This window comes from Suricata suricatta, chromosome 10 (assembly GCF_006229205.1).
Source record: "Suricata suricatta isolate VVHF042 chromosome 10, meerkat_22Aug2017_6uvM2_HiC, whole genome shotgun sequence".
NCBI classification, from domain to species: Eukaryota; Metazoa; Chordata; class Mammalia; order Carnivora; family Herpestidae; genus Suricata; species Suricata suricatta.
In genome coordinates, this window is record NC_043709.1 from 113,720,764 (window position 1) to 113,740,905 (window position 20,142).

Sequence of the window (20,142 nt, forward strand, 5' to 3'; positions counted from 1 at the left end):
AGAAAAGGCACACAGATCAATGGAACACAATAGACAGCCCATAATGAACCAACAAACATATGGCCAACTCATCTTTGACAAAGCAGGAAAGAACATCCAATGGAATAAACATAGTCTTTTCAGCAAAAGTGACATGAAGAAAAATGAACCTGGACCACTGTCTTATGCCATACATAAAAATAAACTCAAAATGGATGAAAGATCTGAACATAAGACAGGAAGTCATCGAAATCCTCGTGAAGAAAGCAGGCAAATACCTCTTTGACCTTGGCCACAAAATTCCTTACTCAACACCACTCCAGAGGCAAGGGAAACATAAGTGAAAATGAACTATCGGGACTTCATCAAGATAAACATCTTCCACATAGTGAAGGAAACTATCAGCAAAATTAAAAGGCAACCAACGAAATGGGAGAAGGTATTTGCAAATGCCATAATAACATATCAGATAAAGGGTTAGTATCCAAAATCTATAAAGAACTTATCAAACTCAACACGCAAAAAACAAATAATCCAGTGAAGAAATGGTCAAAAGACACAAATAGATACTTTACAAAGAAGACATCCAGATAGCTAAGAGACACATGAAAAAAAAAACAAACCACTCAACATCACTTGTCAGGAAAACACGAATCAAAAGCACAATGCGTTTTCAATATATGGTCTTTATGATTTTGAGATATAGTCCCTCTAACCCAAAATCTATACTAAAAAAGAGAGAGAGAGAGAGAGAGAGAGAGAGAGAGAACGAACTACAGGCCAATGTCTCTGATGGACACAGATGCAATAAAATACTAGCAAACCAAATCCAACAGTACATTAAAAACATCCCTCACTGAGGCACCTGGATGGCTTAGTTGGTTGAGTCTGACTTTGGCTTAAGTCATGATCTTGCAGTTCGTGGACTCACGCCCTGTGTCAGGGTCTCTGCCGTCAGCACGGAGAGTGCTTTGGACCCTCTATCCCCCTCTCTCTTTTTCTCAAAAATAAGTAAGAAACATTTTTTAAAATCCTTCATCACAATCAAGTGAGACGTATTTCTACACTACAGGGTGGTTCAATATTCGCAAATCAAATCATGATACACCACATTAATTAAAGAAAGGATAAAAACCCTATGATCCTTTCAATAGATGCACAAAATGTATTTGACAAACTGCAACATGATTTAATGACTTTTCCCTACCATAGGTAGTTTTCAGTTTCTGAACAAGCACGTTATAGGAAATACCAGGCCTTTTCTGTTTATGTTTCAAGCCAAAGGCCCAGCCTCTAATTCCTCAAAGAACTGTCAGAAGAACAAATAGTCTCCTCATGGATCTTGGAGGCACTCTGAAGGATTTACTGACAACAACAACTTTTGCAACCAGGGTTCCCCCAAACCGATGGCAGATAAGCCCACTGTTAGTAATTACACGTAGGTAACTGAGACAAGTGTTTTTTTTTAAACATATATAATTGGGGCTCCTGCGTGGCTCAGTCAGTTACGCGTCCGACTTCGCCTCAGGTCATGATCTCCCGATTGGTGGGTTTGAGCCCCGCATGGGGCATCAGGCTCCATGCTGACAGCTCAGAGCCTGGAGCCTGTCTTCGGATTCTGTGTCTCCCTCTCTCTCTCTCTCTCTGACCCTTCCCTGCTCATGCTTTCTCTCAAAAATAAAATAAAGCATTAAAAAAATTTAACATATATAATTATCCACAGGATAAAAGTAGATTGGCAGTTCTGAGGCTGCTGATACTGGAAGACAAAGTTTGATTTCATCTCCCTTGGGGCCACCTGTGACATTGTTATTAGCTTGCAATGGAGCCTGAGCAGAGAAATTGTATCTAGAAATAATTTTAAGTAAAAGTATGCATAATTCCTGTGCCCAGGCTGCACCGAAAGCCAATCAATCGATGGTTCAGCATATATGTTTCATCACTTGATAAGTATTTGTTGAAGAAATGAATGCCAGAGCATTCTCCTCTTTCGTAGAGAGGTAAGCTGAGCGGGTCCCTGCATATTAAGTGTGGAGGTTGAACCCAAAAAAGCTGTTTGACTTTCTGTGAGTTTTGGTCCAAAGCTCATTGAGCTGCGCGGCCCACGTCCATTCCTTTGTCTGGTGAGATGCCTATAGGGACGCTTACTTCTCCCGAGAGGGCGGAGTGTGAACACTCTGCAAGGCCTTCCCTGATAACCCACACCTGCAAATGGTTTTCCTGTTCTAACTTCCCCAAGGCAGATACTGAGGGGCCAGCATTTGGCCCTTGCTCACCACTACACCCGGTCACCCTTTTCTCCTATTTTGCCTGGGTATGGTCCCTTTCGTGTAACTTCCTAGAAGGCACATGTTTGGCAGATGCTTCTTTTGTTCTCTCCACAAAACCTGGAACTGGGTGTAGGGCCATGGTGGCCAGTGCTTGGGACTAGAAGTTTAAACAAGCAGTTGGGACAAATGGCACGGACCTGCTGCACCTTGAGCATGAAGGCAATCCCACGCATCCTCGCATCGCTCCATTCACCGCTCACCTCCCATCTATGCAGAGCCCACCATCCGCCTCCTGGGGGCTCCCAGGTGTATCCATCTCTCTCCATTTCCACCTGACAGCTCCTCCCCAGTGTGATCCTCGTGGGAGTGGGCGTGGGGGAGGCTGTGCATGTTGCTGGCTTCTCAGAGTCCGAATCAAACCCCAGTGTGACATCAACCCCCCAAAATGGGAAAGTAATCCAAGTCACCGCACATTCAAAGAAATAACGTAAGCAGCAGCTGGGTGTTTATAATGAAGCTTTGCATAAGTGCGAATAGCGCCATCTGCATGCTGACTCCACTTAGGATCAAACCCTCTGCGGCTTTAGGAGCCTCAACTCAGAGCCTCACCCATGGGGGAAGGGAGAATTGTAATCCAGGTGTTGTGGGGATTAAACGAGGTCGCGTTTAGCTGACGGCTTGACACAAAACCACGAGCAATTTTTAAAAACACAACAAAGACATTCACTACCGAAGGCTCCTGTGAGTTTGTTAAATTACCATTTCCGAAGGAGAGCCCCCGCTGCGGGATGGCGAGCCTCGCTTCAACAACAGACCACCAGAGAAATTAAAAGGGAGGAGTTTCTTACTGAGGGTCCCGGAGGACGTCCACAGCCCGCCTAGGGGCGCCACGCTGGGGTCAAGGCCAAGGGCAGGCAGAGAGCAGGGGCAGGACCCACAGCACAGCTTCCGTTGGGCTGTGCAGGTGCAGAGCTTCCACTAAGGCCTGATTGGTTAACTCAAAACAACAAAAAAAGCGGGGTTTTGGTAAGCTTCACCAGGGTCTCATCTGAGGGGTGCACAAGGGAAGACTCCGGGAGGCAGGAAAGACGCTAGGGCTGGTGGCGGAGTCCTAGGGGAACTTACCCTCACGTGTGACGTCCCGCGCATGCGCTCACGCTCACCGCAGGGCTGGCCTCGGTCCAAGGGCCTGCCGACTCCACAGTGTGGGTGCCGAGGCGACGATATTGTAGAAGAGCTTAGCTAAACTCTCCACAGCTCTCAAAAGACACCTCCCCAAAGCCAGAAACAAAAGATAGATCACTTCTGGGATAGTCCACCCAGGAAGTATAAAAGACCTTCTCTCCGTCTCACCAGTGAATCAAATCACAATAGCTGTGCACAACTGTCAGCTCCCTCCCTGCAAATCGCAGTCCGGCCCAGACCGTGCTCCAGAGTCTGCTCCTCCCTCCACGCCCCCCTCCTTTCCCCTCCTCTATCTCCCCTGCCTGCTCTCAGCTTTTTCCAAAGTGCCCGCAATTAGGCTGATAAAGCGCTTCCCAGGCCTTCCCCTCCCTCCCCACCGTGAGCAAACAAGGGTCAGCCTGGTGGCCAAATGGAAAGCTGTCACAGGTGGAAAAGGTGGGCACCTGCCCCCACTCCCTGGAGCTGCCCCCATCCCTCACGTGACTAGCGTGCTGTTTCCTCCTCTCCCTGGGACCGTTATTATGCACAGGGCAGGCTGTGTGATAGCGTTCCCTGGCTCTTGGATGTTCTTTTTAATTCTTTCTTTCCTTTGTGTTTCAGTTTGGATCATTTTTCCTCCTCCCCCTCCTCTCCCCCCCCATCCTTCTCCCTGTTTTATTTTGAGGCGGGGGAGAGAGAGAGAGAGAGAGAGAGAGAGAGAGAGAGAGAGAGAGAGAGAGAGAGAGAGAGAGAGAGAGAGAATCCCAAGCAGGCTCCTTGCTCAGTGCAGAGTGGGACACAGGGCTCCATTTCATTAACCCTAAGATCATCACCTGAGCCGAAATCAAAAGTCAAGTGCTAAACTGACTTAGCCACCCAGGCGCCCCTGTGTCTTTTCTATCGACACCTTCAGGTGCACGGAATCTTCCTCAGCTGTGCCCAGTCTACTGATGAGCCTGTTACGGGGTTTCCTCAATGTCAGTGCTGCTTATTTCTAGAACTTCCATTTGACTCAGCCTTCACTCTCTGGAGATCTCCCCCACTTGTTCACATGTGTTGTCCACCTTTTCCATGAAGTCCTTTGACACTTCAATCGTTGGTTTAAAGTCACTCTCTGATAGTTCCAACATTTGGGTCTCGTCTGAGTCTTATGGTTCTTATTGCTTTGCGTCTTGACAATGGAGTCATTCGCTGCTTTCCTATGGGTCTAATGTTTTTAATAAATTATATTATCAAGATTTTTATGTTTATTTTTGAGACAGAGAGAGCGAGAGCAAACGAGGCAAGGGCAGAGAGAGAGAAGACAGAGGATCTGAAGCAGGCTCTGTGCAGATGGCAGTGAGCCTGGTGCGGGGCTCAAACTCACAAACTGGTGAATCATGACCTGAGCCGAAGTTGGACGCTTAACTGATCCATCCAGGTGCCCCAGTCTGATCATTTTTTATTGAAAGCCAGGTGTCATGCATAAAACAGAGCTAGAAGGAAATAGTTTTTTACCTGGATTTGCACACATCTCTTGTGTCAGGCGCCGTGGAGGGCCGAGTCCATAGTCTGGAGACCGCTGGTGCCATGGGCGCTGCAGGACAGCATGAGCTTCCAAGCCCCCTGGTGTCGTGTGTGCCGAGTATGCAGCCCACGTTGCTGGAGAATTTTCTCAATGTTTCAATCTTGCTGGTGCCTCTTAGAAGAGGCCCCAGGTGCCCCCCACCCACTGCTGTTGCGGGTTCCTCAATATGCTGTGTTAGCCTCTGGGGTAACATGGGGGTTCCCGGAGGTCCCACGCGGGCATGAGCTTCGATCTGAGGCAGGCCCTCTGTGCCTGGGCCTTGTGGGGGGGCCTTTCTCAGCACGCTTGGCCCTCCCCCTCATATCTGTGGTTGGTTGGGGCATCCGTGTGGGCCCAAGCCCTTCCTCCCCTCTTTCCTCAAGGGCAAGGGGTTCATGCTTCTGCCCCCGCAGCCATGCGTCTGTGCCTGTGCCTGGGGGAAAGCTTTGGCTGCCTTTCCTCCAGCAGTTTGGGGCTTTGGCTCCCAGGAGAGAAGGGCCTGGACAGGGGCAGGGCCAGGGGCAGAGCCCATCTCAAGGTCACAGCCTTGGCCCTGCTGCCGGCCTGCCCCACAGCTGGGGCTCCTTCTGGCCCCTCTGCCTTGCTCCTAATCTCTCTCCTGAACCCCTACTGGAGGCCTGTGGAAAAGAGCCCACAAGTCGCCATGAGTCCCATCTGACACATGGCCCCTCACTTGATCGCCAGCACGTTGTTAACATTTTAGCCGATTTCTTCTGGAATGTACAGCACACACTCCTTCCTCCTGTGCTTTGCCCACGTGAGCCACACCTGTCCACAGCAGGGCTGCCCCTCCTCGGAATCTGCTTTCTACTTTGCCTTGCAAACTCAGCTAAGTTCAAGACAAGTTCTGATTTTGTAGTTTGTCGGGCTTTTTTACTCATTGTTAGGGACAGAGTGGCGTCCCCCACTTCCTCCATCCCAGGCAGAAGCGGGAATTTCTTGTCTGGCGTATAGAAAGGAGGAGCCAGCTGAACTGGCCCCTCTTAGATGCTCTGTCCCCTCCAACCCACACTTCACACTACCCGAAGGGATAAAAGACACGTCGGGTCGTGACACGTCTTGCCTTCAATCCTTTTGGTGGCTTCCTGTCCCTCTTAGGACAACCAAAATCCCTTAGGAGGCCTAGACTTGGCCATTGCCTACTTCCTCTCCCTTAATCTGTCCCCATCCCGCCTTTGCTCTCTGAATGACAGCCAGTAGTCTGTGCTCATTCTATTCCCTCTACCCCTGCTGCCTCTCTCCCTCTGCCAACCCTTTCCCTGCCCCTCCAGACCTCAGAGACATTTCCATTTCCCCAGGGACACCTTGCTCGGTGCTCCCCCAACCCCACCTGACATGCTTGCACATCCCCCTGAACCTGGCAGCACTTAATACCTCTCTCTACCGGCCTCCCAGCCAGCGTGGAAGCTCCTGAAGTGATCAGACTGCTTATGTGCCCGCGTGTCCCCAGGGGGAACCCAGCACCCAGCTCGATAAACGCTGTTGTTGTACAACCTGAGAACAGGTGGAGACCACTCAGGGGCCCTGTGTGCCTCAACCTGCTTTTGCTCTGTACATGGCAGCCGTCTGCTGGCCGGGAAGAGCTGGGGGAAAGGTCGATGTTTCTGGGGAAGACAGTTAAAGGTACTGATTAGTTACCAGCCTCACTGGACTGGGTGCCCGGGTGCCTTCGTGCTGCCTCCTGCATTGTTCTAGAAGTCAGATGACCTTGGAAATGGCCCGGCCCACAGGGAGTCTCAGGCAGGTAGTAACAGGTGCAGGTGTAGGTACTACTGGGAAAAATGCTTTTATTGTTGGAAATAGCAAAGGGGAAGAAAGCAAAGACGCACTGCATTTTACCACATTCGCAGGGAAAGGTTCTGAGATGTTGGTGATGAAAAGTCACTAACCAGCTCTTAAGTTTTGCCGCTTTGATACACCATCTGAAGCTGTTCCTTCCTGTGATTTAACATGTTTTATTGAATCTGGAGATACAGCGAAGGATATGGAAGGTGAAATTGGTTTGATAGTTTGCTGTATTTTCAGAGATTTGTTTGGTGATTTTCAGCTAATATGAACCAGCAGTGACAGCGGTAAGTAGAAAATTGGCCGAGGTTTTATTTAGTGTAAACGGAGAGAGGTCAGCTGTGTGTGAAGTGAGAGGATGCAGGTAATAGCACTGTATACTGATAGGTCTTCGAGAAATTAAAAATACAGGACTTACAGAACATGAGACCTTTGAAGTAACTCAATCGTTGGTGTCAGCTTCAGAACGGCAGTATCAAAGTAAATCTTTTGTTGGTGGTGGTAAGCGTCAGTTGTTGTTAAATATAATTTTGTTTATTTTTAGCCTAGGAAGATGTAACTGATGCAAGTTTTGATATTCATTTTCTTCCAGGAAATCACTTTTATCTTCATGGAAACTTCCAAGGAGGCCTTCCTCAAGAACTATCTAACCAAGTGTCTACAACTATTGATACTTGACTATTTTTAGATATTTTCCCTCTCAGTCTGGAGACAGTCCCAACTGATTGCACTTAATTTTTCAGAAGTAGTTTGTTAGGTTGTTGTTTTTCTCAAAGTTTATTTTATTTTTTTAATGTTTTATTTATTTTTGAGAGAGAGAGAGAGTGTGAGCAGGGGAGGGTCAGAGAGAGAGGGAGACGCAGACTCTGAAGCAGGCTCCAGGCTCTGAGCTGTCAGCACAGAGGCCGACACGGGACTCCAACCCACAAACCGTGAGATCATGATCTGAGCTCAAGTCCGACGCTCAACCGACTGAGCCACCCAGGCACCCTGACAATGTTTATTTTTGAAAGCACACAAAGTGGGGGAGGGGCAGAGAGAGGGAGGCCGAGGATGGGAGTGGTCTCTGGGTTGACAGTGGTGAGCCAGATGTGGGACTCCATCTAACGAATCACCCACCGCCTGATCATGACCTGAGCTGAAGTCAGAGGTTCAACTGATTGAGCCACTCAGGTGCCTGACCAAGAAGTAGTTGATTAGTTCTATTAGAAGTTGGAAAATTATGCATTTGCTCCTATGGGGGTGATGTGTTATATGCAAATGTATTTCTTCACAGAGCATTTCCGCATCTGGAGACAAAAGACAAATGGGGAAAGAATATTTCTGGCAGGGTCCTTTATCTTCGGATCAGAATCTCATTTGAGTCTCATTTGTGGGATGAGTCTCATCCATCAGCAAAATTTCTGCTTGGTAAATTATCCATTTTTCCCCTTCAATTATTTTAACAGTGGCAAGGACAGGGAGAATTCATCAACATGCTTGGTTCAAAGCTTGATCCGTATTTTGAAACGTATTACATAAACTTTTTTTTCCTTTTCGTAAATGTTTTGAAACGTATTAAAATAGGATAGTCCTAAGCAATTGCTGCAAGTCTCCACAGGCCAGTCTTCAGAAAGTTCCTAAGCCCAGGTGCTCCCAGCGGCCCGTCCTACACCGGGCACCTGCTGGTGCCGCCCGCCCCCCCTCTCCGCCCCCCTCTCCTCCTCAATGACTCACTCAGGGCCGGCAGGAGTCCTCCTGAGGACAGCCAGTCTGGTAGCCTGCCCCATACTGTGCAGAGTGACCACACCATGCCCAACACAATGCCTCAGCCTCCCTGGTGACACTGTGGTGTGACACAGGGAGGAAGCAGAGCAGTTGGGGAAAACAGGAGCTCAAAGTGGGGAGTGCAGAAATACGCTGGACATTAGCTGAGTCCGCAGAAGGCAGAATACTGCACGTGGGGTCACAACTTCCGGCGGACAGACAAGAGGCACCCAATGCTTGGGGCTGCATGTCCCAGACTGTTTGTCTCTAGGATCCCGGCGGTTGTAGGCGTGAGTTCCATGACTTAACAGTAATGTATTTAAAAAATATTAAAAATTCATTGTGGGAGGAGCTAGAATTCATGTGATCAACTTGGGCTAAAAATTGCCTCAAGCAAATTATAATACAAGTTTAGTACCTGCTGAACTTTTTTTTTTAATTTTTAACGTTTATTTATTTTTGAGAGAGAGACAGTGCATGAGCAGGGAAGGGGCAGAGAGAGAGGGAGACACAGAATCTGAAGCAGGCTCCAGGCTCTGAGCTGTCAGCACAGAGCCCGAAGCAGGGCTCGAACTCATGAACTGTGAGACCATGACCTGAGCTGAAGTCAGTCACTTAACCGACTGAGCCACCCAGGTGCCCCCAGTACCTGCTGAACTTTACCCTTTGGTGTGACACCATCTCCAGAGCTCCCTTATGGAAGGATTGACACAAAGGTCATTTGATTTGTGATCATTCATTTGAATAATTTTTAGTTACTGTGGTCCACAATGGGAATTTCAGGATGTAGCCAATGCCAGGCTTTTGAGGAGAGCCTTTTTACCTGCCTCTCCCCGCAGGGAAGGCCAAGTCCACATGGGAATAGCTCTGGTAGCTTCCAGGGCCTCAATGAGAAGGAGCGGCCCTGTCATTGCCAACGAGGTCATTTTCTTGGATTTGGATGCTGACTTCATCATGGAAGATTCCGGACTACCTTAGTAGCGATGAGAATCATCTTTACTTTGCAAAATTTTCCAGACTAGAAATGAAGCTAGATTTTTTTCCACTGAGTTTTTTATTTTGAGATAGCTGTAGATTCACATGTTGTTCTCTCATATGTGAGAAATAATACAGATCTACCCAGTTGCACCCAATGGTAACATGTGCAAAACTCAGTGTTACAGCCAGATGTTCACTGTGGTACAGTCAAGGGACAGAACGTTCCATGCCCACAGGATCCCTCCTCCTGTTCTTTAAAATTTTTTTTAATGTTTATTTATTCTTTTGAGGGAAACAGAGAGAGAGCATGAGTAGGTGTGGGGCTGAGACTGAGAGGGAGACACAGAATCTGAAACAACCTCAGGCTCTGAGCTGTCAGCACAGAGCCCCAAGTGGGGCTTGAACTCAGGAATGGTGAGATGGTGACCTGAGCAGAAGTCGGATGCTCAACCGGCTGAGCACCCAGGTGCCCCGCTCCTGCTATTCTTAAAAGCCACACCTACCTCCCTCTTCAGTCCTCTGTGGCAATCATTATTTTGTCCCCTATGTCTGTAACTCTGCCATTTCAAGAATATGTCATAAATGGAATCATACAATGTATAAACTTTTCAGACTGGCTTTTTTCACTTCCCTGGAAATTCATCTAGTCTAGTCAATCTAGGTTTGTTTGATTTTTTAAAGTCACATGAAATGAATTAATCCCTCGCTGGCCATAGCATACAAATGCACACCCTTGTCCAGGGAATTGAGGCATACTGGGTTTGGTGATGTTTATCCTATGCAATCTCAGACAGATTTTAGAACTACTAAGAGAAGACCACCTTCCTCCAGGAAAGGAACCTGAGTGCCAGCAAGAAAGACTGAGGACTAGGCCAGTAGGATATCCTGGACTCTGCATTTTCACTATGATAAAAACTAAGCTTAAGAAGCATCGTGGTTGCACGTTTATTATCACTAGATACTTCATTTGATTTTTTGGTTTGTCTTAAATGTAGAAACTTAAAGAAAAAATAGTTGATAGACAGCTGTTTCCTTTCTTTGAATAGCCATCGACTCATAAGTTTATTTTTAAAATTGGTAGCTAATTTGTTGTTAGGCTTCTTATAACATATGCTTTTAACTAAAGCGTGATAATTACAGCTACCTCATTCACTCCTTACATCCCTGTGAGACTGATCTTCCCCCTACTCTATGGACGAGGCTGATGAGCGAGGTTATGTAATTTGCCTCAGTCACCTACTGAAGAATTAGAGTAAGGACAAGAACCACACGTGTTTATGGGTGACCAAGGCCCATGCCAGTAAGAGTCCCAAAGCCACGGGGAGCAACAAAGGAAGAGCCTTGTTACTTGTTCTGAATAAACGGTTTTGATTACACACCAATAATGCTAACTCACTGTAGAAAAACAGGTAAGCCAAAGAAAAAATTGTTAATGTTTTTGTGCACATATTATCAGAGCAATACTTTATTTTAAAAAAAACTTTTAAAATCATCTGGTTTGGGCAAGTAAAATTTCATTACATACAAAGTGTCAGCGTACTGCTAATTAAAGACTGCAATTCATGTTCACAGCAAAAACATTCAGGACACGTGAAGAGTTAACAGTGCATTTCTTCCCTAGATGGTAGGTCATGATACCATGATGAAGGTTTCAAAAGAAAAACTTTCTCATAGCTGAATTTTAAATTCCGTATTTTTCTATCAGCTCTTCGGCTTTCTCAATATACGCACTCATGGCCTCTTCCTTCGACAACCCTAGAAAGACAGAACAGATGATCTCACTGACGTGTCAGGCAATTAAGAAAGTTTGTTTTGCTTATTTAAGAATTAACAACCTTTTCGGAGGGTCCATGCTTCCCATTTAGCCTTGCCCTTTAAATCTAACATCCCTGGACACTCTGCCAAAAGAAGCACAGATATATTCTCAAGTTATTTTTTATTCTATACTTCTATAAACATGCAAATTAAATTTATTATTTTTAAATGTGTTATTTAAAAATGTTAGCATATATATATATATACATGAAATACCAATATTAATGTCTCCAACTACAGATTGTTTGTAGAGCCCATAGAGATCTTTCAGTTCTTCATCATTTGGCCTTGTTTTCAACTTCTTCACATCTTCTGCGATCCTATCAAAATCAGCCTAGAACAAAAGGAAAAAACGGTGCGTGGTGCATTCAGGAACTTTCAGCAGGCCTGCCTGTGTTGGGGCCATCTACTGCCGCACAGTGGGAACTCAAGAACAAAGAGGAAGGTTTCAAACAGAAATGGAGCCACCACGGTTCTGGTGCGGCCAGAATTACCCTAATTTGTTTTAGTTTACGGATACCTCTCCTGGTACTTACCTGATAAACACAAGGTAGGGACAACTACATAAGATTCTTAATAATGAAAATTCTTTTCTTAAAATGTTTATTTATTTTTGAGAGAGAGGGACAGCACACGCACAAGCAAGGGACAGACAGAGAGAGAGAGAGAGAGAGAGAGAAGGATACACATAATCTGAATCAGGCTTCAGGCTCGGAGCTATCAGCACAGAGCCTGACACGGAGCTTGAACTCACAAACCCTGAGATCATGACATAAGCCGAAGTTGGATGCTTAACCGAAAGAGCCACCCAGGAGCCCAATACTGAAAATTCTAAAAAACTGAAGAAGACACAAATAAATGGAAAGCTGTCGTAACCCGCGCTCAGGGTCGCGTTACTTTACTGAGCCCCGCGTTGAGGCGCCAATTGTCATAACCCGATGGCCGGGCCGCTTGGCCCGGCGATCGGCGGTACCTGTTTCGTCCGCCCCCGACCGGCAGGGCGGAGAATCATCGCGGGTCCTTCTCCAGAGGGAGGGAGAGAAACAGGGGGCAGGAGAGGGAGACGCAGAGAGTAAAGACAGAACTCACGGTTCTCCGATCAGGCGAAAGAGAGCGTTTATTCAAAGAACTGTTCTTTATATAGTCTTCAGGGGGGGAAGACAAGGCAAGCTGACCTAGGCAGGCTACAGAGTCGAATGCATATCAAAGTAGTGCCCCGACTTTGCCTCAGCAATCTTGGGGGATGGAGAACTAACACTGAATACGGTTTTGATCTTTTGTGTGCCTTGGCCACTCACGTCTAGCTCAGCAAGACAGTCGCCAAAAGTTATTTTGACCAGGAAATGGCAATCTCCAGCCTCCAGATGCAAATCTTGTTTACTGGCTCACTCAACCACTCAACGGAGTGATAATCCTTGCCTGAGGCAGACAGAAAACTTGGCGGGGCCAGAAAGCTAGTCTATACTCATGAATTGAAAGAAATAATATTGTTTAAATGTCCATACCACCTAAAGCAATCTGTAGATTCATCGGAGTCAATCCCTATCAACATTCCAATGGCATAGTTTACAGAGAAAAAACACCTTAAAGTTTGTATAGAACAGTCAACGCAACTTTGAGAAAGAAAAACAAAGCTGGAGTCATCACACTTCCTGACTTGCAATGACTGTATATTACAAAGTTACAGTAACCACAACAGGATAGTATTGGCCTAAAAACAAATGGATCAGTGAAACAAAATAGAGAGCCCAGAAATAAAAGCATGCATATATGACCAATTGATTTTTGACAAAGAGCCAAGAAGGTAGAATGGGGGAAAGGTCTGTCTATTCACCAAATGGTGCTAGGATTTGGCTGCCAAATACAGAAGAATGAAACTGGGCCACTATTTGACAGTATGCACAACTCAAAGTGGGTTTAATGTAAGGTCAAGTAAGGCCTTTCGTCTAGACCAGAAAACTCCTAGATAGAAAATATAGGGGGTAGACACTGGTCTTGGCATGATTGGATCTGACACCCAAAGCAAAGGCAGCTAACACAAAAATAAAGACGTGAGACACCACCTAACTAAAACGTTTCTGCAAGGTAAAGAAAACTATCAACGAAATGAAAAGGCAACCTATGAAATGGGAAAAAATATTTGCAAATCATGTGCCTTCAAAAAACGCTTAATATCCAAAACATATAAAGAACTCATATGACTCAACATCTTAAAATATTTTTTAAAAATGGGGAATGGGGCACTGCTGGGAGCTGCATCGACCTTGCTGGATGACATGGTCACAGTAAGGAAATGGCAGGCATCTGCACGGCTCCTGTCATGAGAGGCGAAACTGGTATGTCCTTCTATTACTACTGCTCGTGTGAAATTAAGCCTGTTATCATTAATTAGGCCTTACTGCATTCCAAATCAGACCAATATTCCCCACACAGTTACCCCGTAAGAAAAAACATTTTCCTGTCCCTTCATAAGAGATTTTGGATCAAAACATTGTAACTGTTTGGCAAAAGGCTCTTCTAATGAGCCTTGCAGACCCAAAATATAGACTTGAAGGGGTTAAAACTGCATTTGAGTCTGGCCCAGGGAAAAGGAGCCTAATTTGTAGATAAGAAATAAAAACAAGTTCAAAAACATAGTCTATGTGAGTCTGGTCTGAAGAAAATTGGAGCCCAAATTGGAGATTAGAAATAGAAGACAAGGTCACAACATGATCCCCTCCCAAAGTCTACATTCGACAAGTATCCTCCCTTGTACTGACTTCATTTATGAGACTGGATAAGAATGTGGGAAACCCAGGTCCAAGGCCAACACACACAGGGCCCCCATTGTGCCTGCATCAAAAAAAGGGCTTTCTCAAGCAACGTGTTAATAAACATTTTTTCTCTCTTGTAGTTTATACGCCAATCACAATAACTCCTAGCCTATCTATATACAACTTAACCTATGTTTTAATCTTAGCTTTACTAACTTAAATAATATATACGTTAATCCTGTTTTCTACTAAAAACATCCTGTTGTATTCTTGGTTATAAAATTTACTCGACTTCACTGTAAGTACATTACATGATTTGGTTGTAACTTGTTAATTAAAAAACAAAGTCATAATTATTGGCAAAAACCAACTCATAAAAATAAGATGGGTTTGTTACTTTCTTAATCTGGGAGACTGTGCTGACAACTCAGAGCCTGAAGCCTGCTTCCCATTCTGTCTCCCTTTCTCTCTGCCCCTCCCCCCCTCACACTGTTTTTCTCAAAAATAAATAAATGTTAAAAAATGTTTGTTTTTTTTTAATGGGAAAGGAAGACATACAAATGGAGAGGGTCTGAAGATGCATGGGCCATGGTGCACTCTGTCCTCGGGCCTTGTGCACTTCGGCAATGGTGATGGCGGCAGAGGGCCAGCCTGTGCAGGGTAGGAGGTGGAGGGCAGAGCACCTGCGGGGGGGGGGGGGGGGGGGGGGGGGGGGGGGGGGGGGGGGGGGGGGGGGGGGGGGGGGGGATCCAGAGGCAGGGCATCACCTGGGGGGTAGCAGGGGAAGCGGAGTACCTGCTGGAGGAGACCATTTCTTTCTTTCTTAAAATTCTTCATTTTATTTTTTTAAAGCAATCTCCACATCCAACATAAGGCTCAGATTCATGACCCGACATCAAGAATTGCATACCCTACCTATTGAGTGAGCCAGGAGTCCCTCTGAGGGCCATCTTTCCGATTTCACTGAGTTGCTTGTATAGATTCCTTTAAACGTTGAAACTAAAATTTAAAAGACTTACTTTCAACATATTTTCAAAAAAGAGAAGCTGTGTAGCCAACCTAGAGCTGATTGGTGAAAAGAAAATGGCTGCCTGGAAACTCTGTATACAAATATACACAGTAATAAACCCTGCCCTTCCCATTTGTGACTTAACTCTGAAATCCCCCAACCGCCTAACTCCTAAAGATCGTCAGGTTGGCTTGCAGCTCCCCATTGACATATGCTGCACAAAGGAATATCTATATGCTCCTAGTATTTTTAAAAAGATTTTATTTGGGGTGCCTGGGTGGTTCAGATAGTGACGCGGCTGACTTCAGTTCAGGTCATGATCTCACAGCTCGTGGTTTCAAGCCCTGCATCAGGCTCTGTGCTGACAGCTCAGAGCTTAGAGCCTGCTTTGGATTCTGTGTCTCCCTCTCTCTCCGACCCTCCCCAGCTCAAACGCTCTCTCTCTGTCTCTCAAAAATAAATAAAAAACATTAAAAACATTTTTGAAAATAAATAAGCATTAAAAATATTTTTAAAAGATTTTTCTTTTAATTTTTACTTAAGTAATCTCTACCCCCAATATGGGGCTTGAACCCACGACCCTGAGATCAAGAGCTGGACACACCACCAACTGAGCCAGCCAGGCAACCCATATGTGCTCTTAGCCTTATCCCTTGTCTTTTAACCTCTTCGTTTCTTTAAAAAGGGCTTTCGTGACTATTTTCCTAAATAGAATTTTTCTATTCTTTTTTAAAAAAATAAACCTTACTTTACCTTGTGTTATTTGAATCAGGGATAAGCAGGAAATATCATGAGCCTGGGTATCAAACAAGAGAAGCTCAAGAAGGTATTCTACCCCCACCCCCATTTTCTTTCTTCAGTGCAGAATTGCCTTTGATCCAAACATGCAGAGTCCCAGTAGAGAAAGTGGATAGGCCACTGTAATGTCAGAACCTCAGAGATCTCAGCAGAGTTGCTGGATAAAGTTTCCTCCAACGCCAAAGACAGGATGATAGCACAATTAGGACAGTTGTTCTGTCATGAACAAAAATCACTTGTAGACCGGAGAGCCTGGGTTCAAACTAAATAACCTGGAAAATAGCCCAGCCTCCTAATTAATCCCTGCAGGGGGTCTAAGAAGCATGGGTGCATGTGACAAGTTGGGTCATATACTCTGCCTCATCTTTCTGAGTGTCTTTCTAGGAAGTTGTCAACTGCTTTAAACAATGTCATGAGCCTGGGTGGCTCAGTTCTCATGGTTTATGAGTTCAAGCCCTACATCAGGTTGTGTGCCTGGAGCCCACTTTGGATTCTGTGTCTCCCTTTCTCTCTACTCCTCCCCTGCTCATGCTCTGTTTCTCTCTCCTTCAAAAATAAATAAACATTCAAAAAAAATTTTTTAAAAAACCCCAGAGGATTTAGGGGTGCCAGGGTGGCTCAGTCAGTTGAATGTTTGACTCTTGATTTTGGCTCAGGTCATGATCTCAGGGTCGTAAGATCAGGCCCCTCATCGGGCTCTGTGCTGCTTAGGATTCTCTCTCCCTCTGTGCTCGTGCGCGCTCTCTCTCTCTCTGTAAAAAAAAGAAAAAAAAAAAAGGAACACAGGCTCTAGAGCCAGACTGCCTCAGTTGGAGTCTCAACTTCACTACTTAAGAGCTATATGTCCTTATTTAACCTGTCCCAGAAAATGGGACAGTAATATTACCTATCCACAAGGTTGTTAGCAAGATCAATTAGGTTAACACATGTAAAATAGTTATTTTTCTTTAAGTTTATGTATTTATTTTGGTGAGGGGTGGGGAGCAGCAAGGAGAGGAGAGATAACCCCCCCGCAGGCCACACCCTGTCAGTGCAGAGCCCAGCGCGAGGCTGGAACTCATGAGCCATGAGATCATGACCTGAGGGAAAGTCAAGAGTTGAACGCTTAACCAACTAACTGAGCCACCCAGGCATCCCAACTCATATAAAATATTTTAAATAGTGCCTGGGACATGGTGAGTGTTTAACAAAGGCTACCATTATTATTTTAAGTCTCTTTGGGTAAAAAAAAAAAAACAACAAAACTTAATTCTAGAAAAAACTGGAAAATATGGCATGAAAATATGCTGATTTAACAAAAAATACCAAATTGCTTTTATACACTCAGCTTTCTAAGTCACATAGAAAAAGTAAGGACTAGTAAACATACTAAAATATGCAAACGATAATTGCCTCTGATTATTGGTACGTTTTCTGGTGTTTTAACACTTTCTGTGCTCTCCAAGTGTCCTATAGGGTGCCCTCTTGTGTCTCTAAGGACAAGATGAAAAAGCTCTGAGGCGCGCAGGGCTTCCTAAGGGCCGGGCAGGGTTATTCAGAGACGCAAAGAGATCTTCCCCCTCAGATGTGCTTGCTCTCAGGTCGCATGCCCTCTTCCAGTGACAGAATTCCTCTTGGCAAGCCAAGCCTTGAGGAGAATTCTAAGGATTCTCAACAGCCATGCTAGGTTCCTGCCTTCCAGGAAGAACTTCTGGAAAACTGTTCCTCATATGTGGGGGAACATGGAACCGTTTGATAACCTAATGAAAGTCGGGGGCCCTCTCCACAAGAGGTCAAACCTTGCTTTCACACACAACTTCAGGGATCCCCATTCCTTCTCCCTTCCCGGATAGAGAAGCCTGTTCCAGAGCAGGAGCCAAGATCACTCTTTCCATCCAGCCTGCCCTTTTGTGGTGCCACAACTTTATACATGCGGTGCAGTTCCAGTGTACCATCTTCCACATGAGTATAATCGCATCAGTGTGTGTATATACACACATATACCATGCATATGTATGTACGTACACACGCACCTGTGTGTGCAGGCACGTACAGGTATATATAACACATACACATTTTCACACATACATACTAAGCCATCGTGTTAGTGGTGGTTATCACCTGGGTGAAGGGATTCCTGATGGTTTTTATTTACTTTATATTTGTTCTCTTATCCCAAAGTTTCCACCCTGAACATTTCTTTCTTTCGCGTATCAGCAAAACAGTATTTTTGATTGTAGTTTTACAGATCTCTGCGGTGCAAAAGAACATTTGCCTGAGGAGCGCCTGGCTGTATGTACCACGGAGCAAGGGGCGCGGGTAGGACCCCAGCCGCCCTCGCCTTCATTTCTCAGATGGGAAAAACCGGTGGAGCAGGGCCGCCTGGTCCTCCGGGAGCAACTCGGGGCCCGTCCTCCTGGGCGCTCGAACCTACCTGGCGTTTAACGAGTCCCCGGGGTTCACAAGAGTTGCCATAGGGAGTTCCGGCTCGCCATCAACAGATGGCACCGGTGCCGTTCCCATTGCCATAAACGGACGCTCGCGAAGCGGGTAGGAGCGTCCTCGGACCACAAGACAACTCGGTGCAGGAAGGGGGAGAACAGGGCAAGAGGACTGCAGGCAGCAGCTGTCCCAAGTTCCAGGTCCGAGCGGCCCGCCGGCCAGGGGCGTCACGCTTGCCCCACGCCGCACTGGAACGCTTCCCTCTGGGGGGCAAACCCTCCCGCGCAGCCTTCGACTCACCTGCAGGGTCATGGTCACGGCACCCAACCACTGCCACACTCCGGACACACACTTCCCCTCCGGACACACACTTCTCCCCGCCCCCAGCGGCTCCTTAAATGAAGGAGCGCCTCCGCCCGCCCGCTCCTATTGGTCGCTCTGTGGCCCGGCCGGCTCCCATTGGCCGTCGGTACTGGGGGCGGGGCTGAGCTGTCAGTCGCACCCGCCCGGTCGGAGGTATCCTCCCGGGTCTCCAGCGGCGCGTTCGGATTGTCTGCTGCGAGCGGGGCTGCAACTTGGAACTGGAAAGGGAAGGAGCAGGGAATTTAAATGAGTCCCTCTCCGCTCTTGGCTCGCTCCCCATTCTTTCTCAAGAGATCGTTTGCAGGAAGTCCAGAAAGGTCTCTCCCGGGCACGGACATCAGTGGGGATTCTTGTATACCTACGCTTCCTCGTAAGCCTAGAAACCTGGACCTTAGGCAATATATTGAGACCTCTCACGTCTCCCCTCCCACCTCTAAGCACGGTTCATCAGCAATGAAAAACTTTTGCTTTTTTTGTTTAAAAGGCAAAACCACGTTCTGAACATGTCCTGCAACCATTCCAACTAGTTCTTAGTTACGGCAAGGACACAAAACCATGTGTCTATTCAATTTGAGCCCATTCTCCAGAACAAATCCAATGTCACTGCAGGCCTGCAGATACACAGAATGAGGTTGTGATTCACATTGGGTTAATTTTTCAAAGAACTGGAACGGCATTTTCTAACGATATGAGGAGTTAATTTTCTACTCTTTTCATTTTTTAAATGTTTATTAATTTCTGAGACAGAGCACAAGTGGGGAAGGGGCAGAGAGAGGGGAAGAGAGAGGATCCCAAGCAGGTTCCATGCTGCAAGCATCCCACAAACCCTGAGATAATGACCTAAATTGAAATAAGAGTCTGACGCTTAACCTACTGAGCCACCCAGGCATTCCATCCCCCCAACTCTTCATTTAAAAAGAAACTTTTGCGGAGCCAAGTGACTGGAAGAACTGACAAATTCAGGGTTTTTAGAAAGTTACTGACTTGGACCGTCTAACAATGCAACATATAACCATGCAAGTGATGGGAAAGGAAGGCCCTAAAGCATTTTAGCTTTTTTTGCATAAAACTACCTTTAACAAATACTTGCTTTGCTCTTTCATGTAAATCCCTTGGTTTTCAAATTTTCTCCTTGAAAATATCTTCACGGTGTAATCAATGAATTTCCAAGTAAAAGACAAAAAGCTAATGTTAACAAAATGCACTGGCTAGGCTCTTTTTGATTTTTAGTTTTTAAATTTCCAGATGATGGGAAATGTAATGTGGGGTACAAAGGCAAATGGCCTGTAGAACAGTGAGTGCTTTCTCTATTGGGGATGTGCTAACTATTTCAGTAGGGAAACTCTGGGGGTGACCTCCAGTATGGGTGCGAACCTGTCGCTGGGACATTTGGGCATTATGGTCATTATATGAAATCAGGAAAAGAAGGCCTTCTGACTAGACTCAGGTCATGATCTTATGGGTCATGGGTTCAAGCCCCGCATTGGGCTCCGT

The 20,142-nt window shown here is 46.0% G+C and overlaps 1 protein-coding gene across 1 annotated transcript; it reads right to left on the bottom strand.

The window, feature by feature from the left end:
• Positions 1-10,930: 10,930 nt before the first annotated feature.
• On the bottom strand, positions 10,931-18,657 carry ACBD7 (acyl-CoA binding domain containing 7). The gene is made up of 4 exons (XM_029954755.1): positions 18,586-18,657; positions 11,521-11,638; positions 11,325-11,387; positions 10,931-11,244 (listed from the first exon to the last, which is right to left on the bottom strand). Exons 1-4 carry the CDS (start codon positions 18,595-18,597, stop codon positions 11,171-11,173), a joined length of 267 nt encoding a protein of 88 aa, XP_029810615.1. The 5' UTR covers positions 18,598-18,657; the 3' UTR covers positions 10,931-11,170.
• Positions 18,658-20,142: the final 1,485 nt, after the last annotated feature.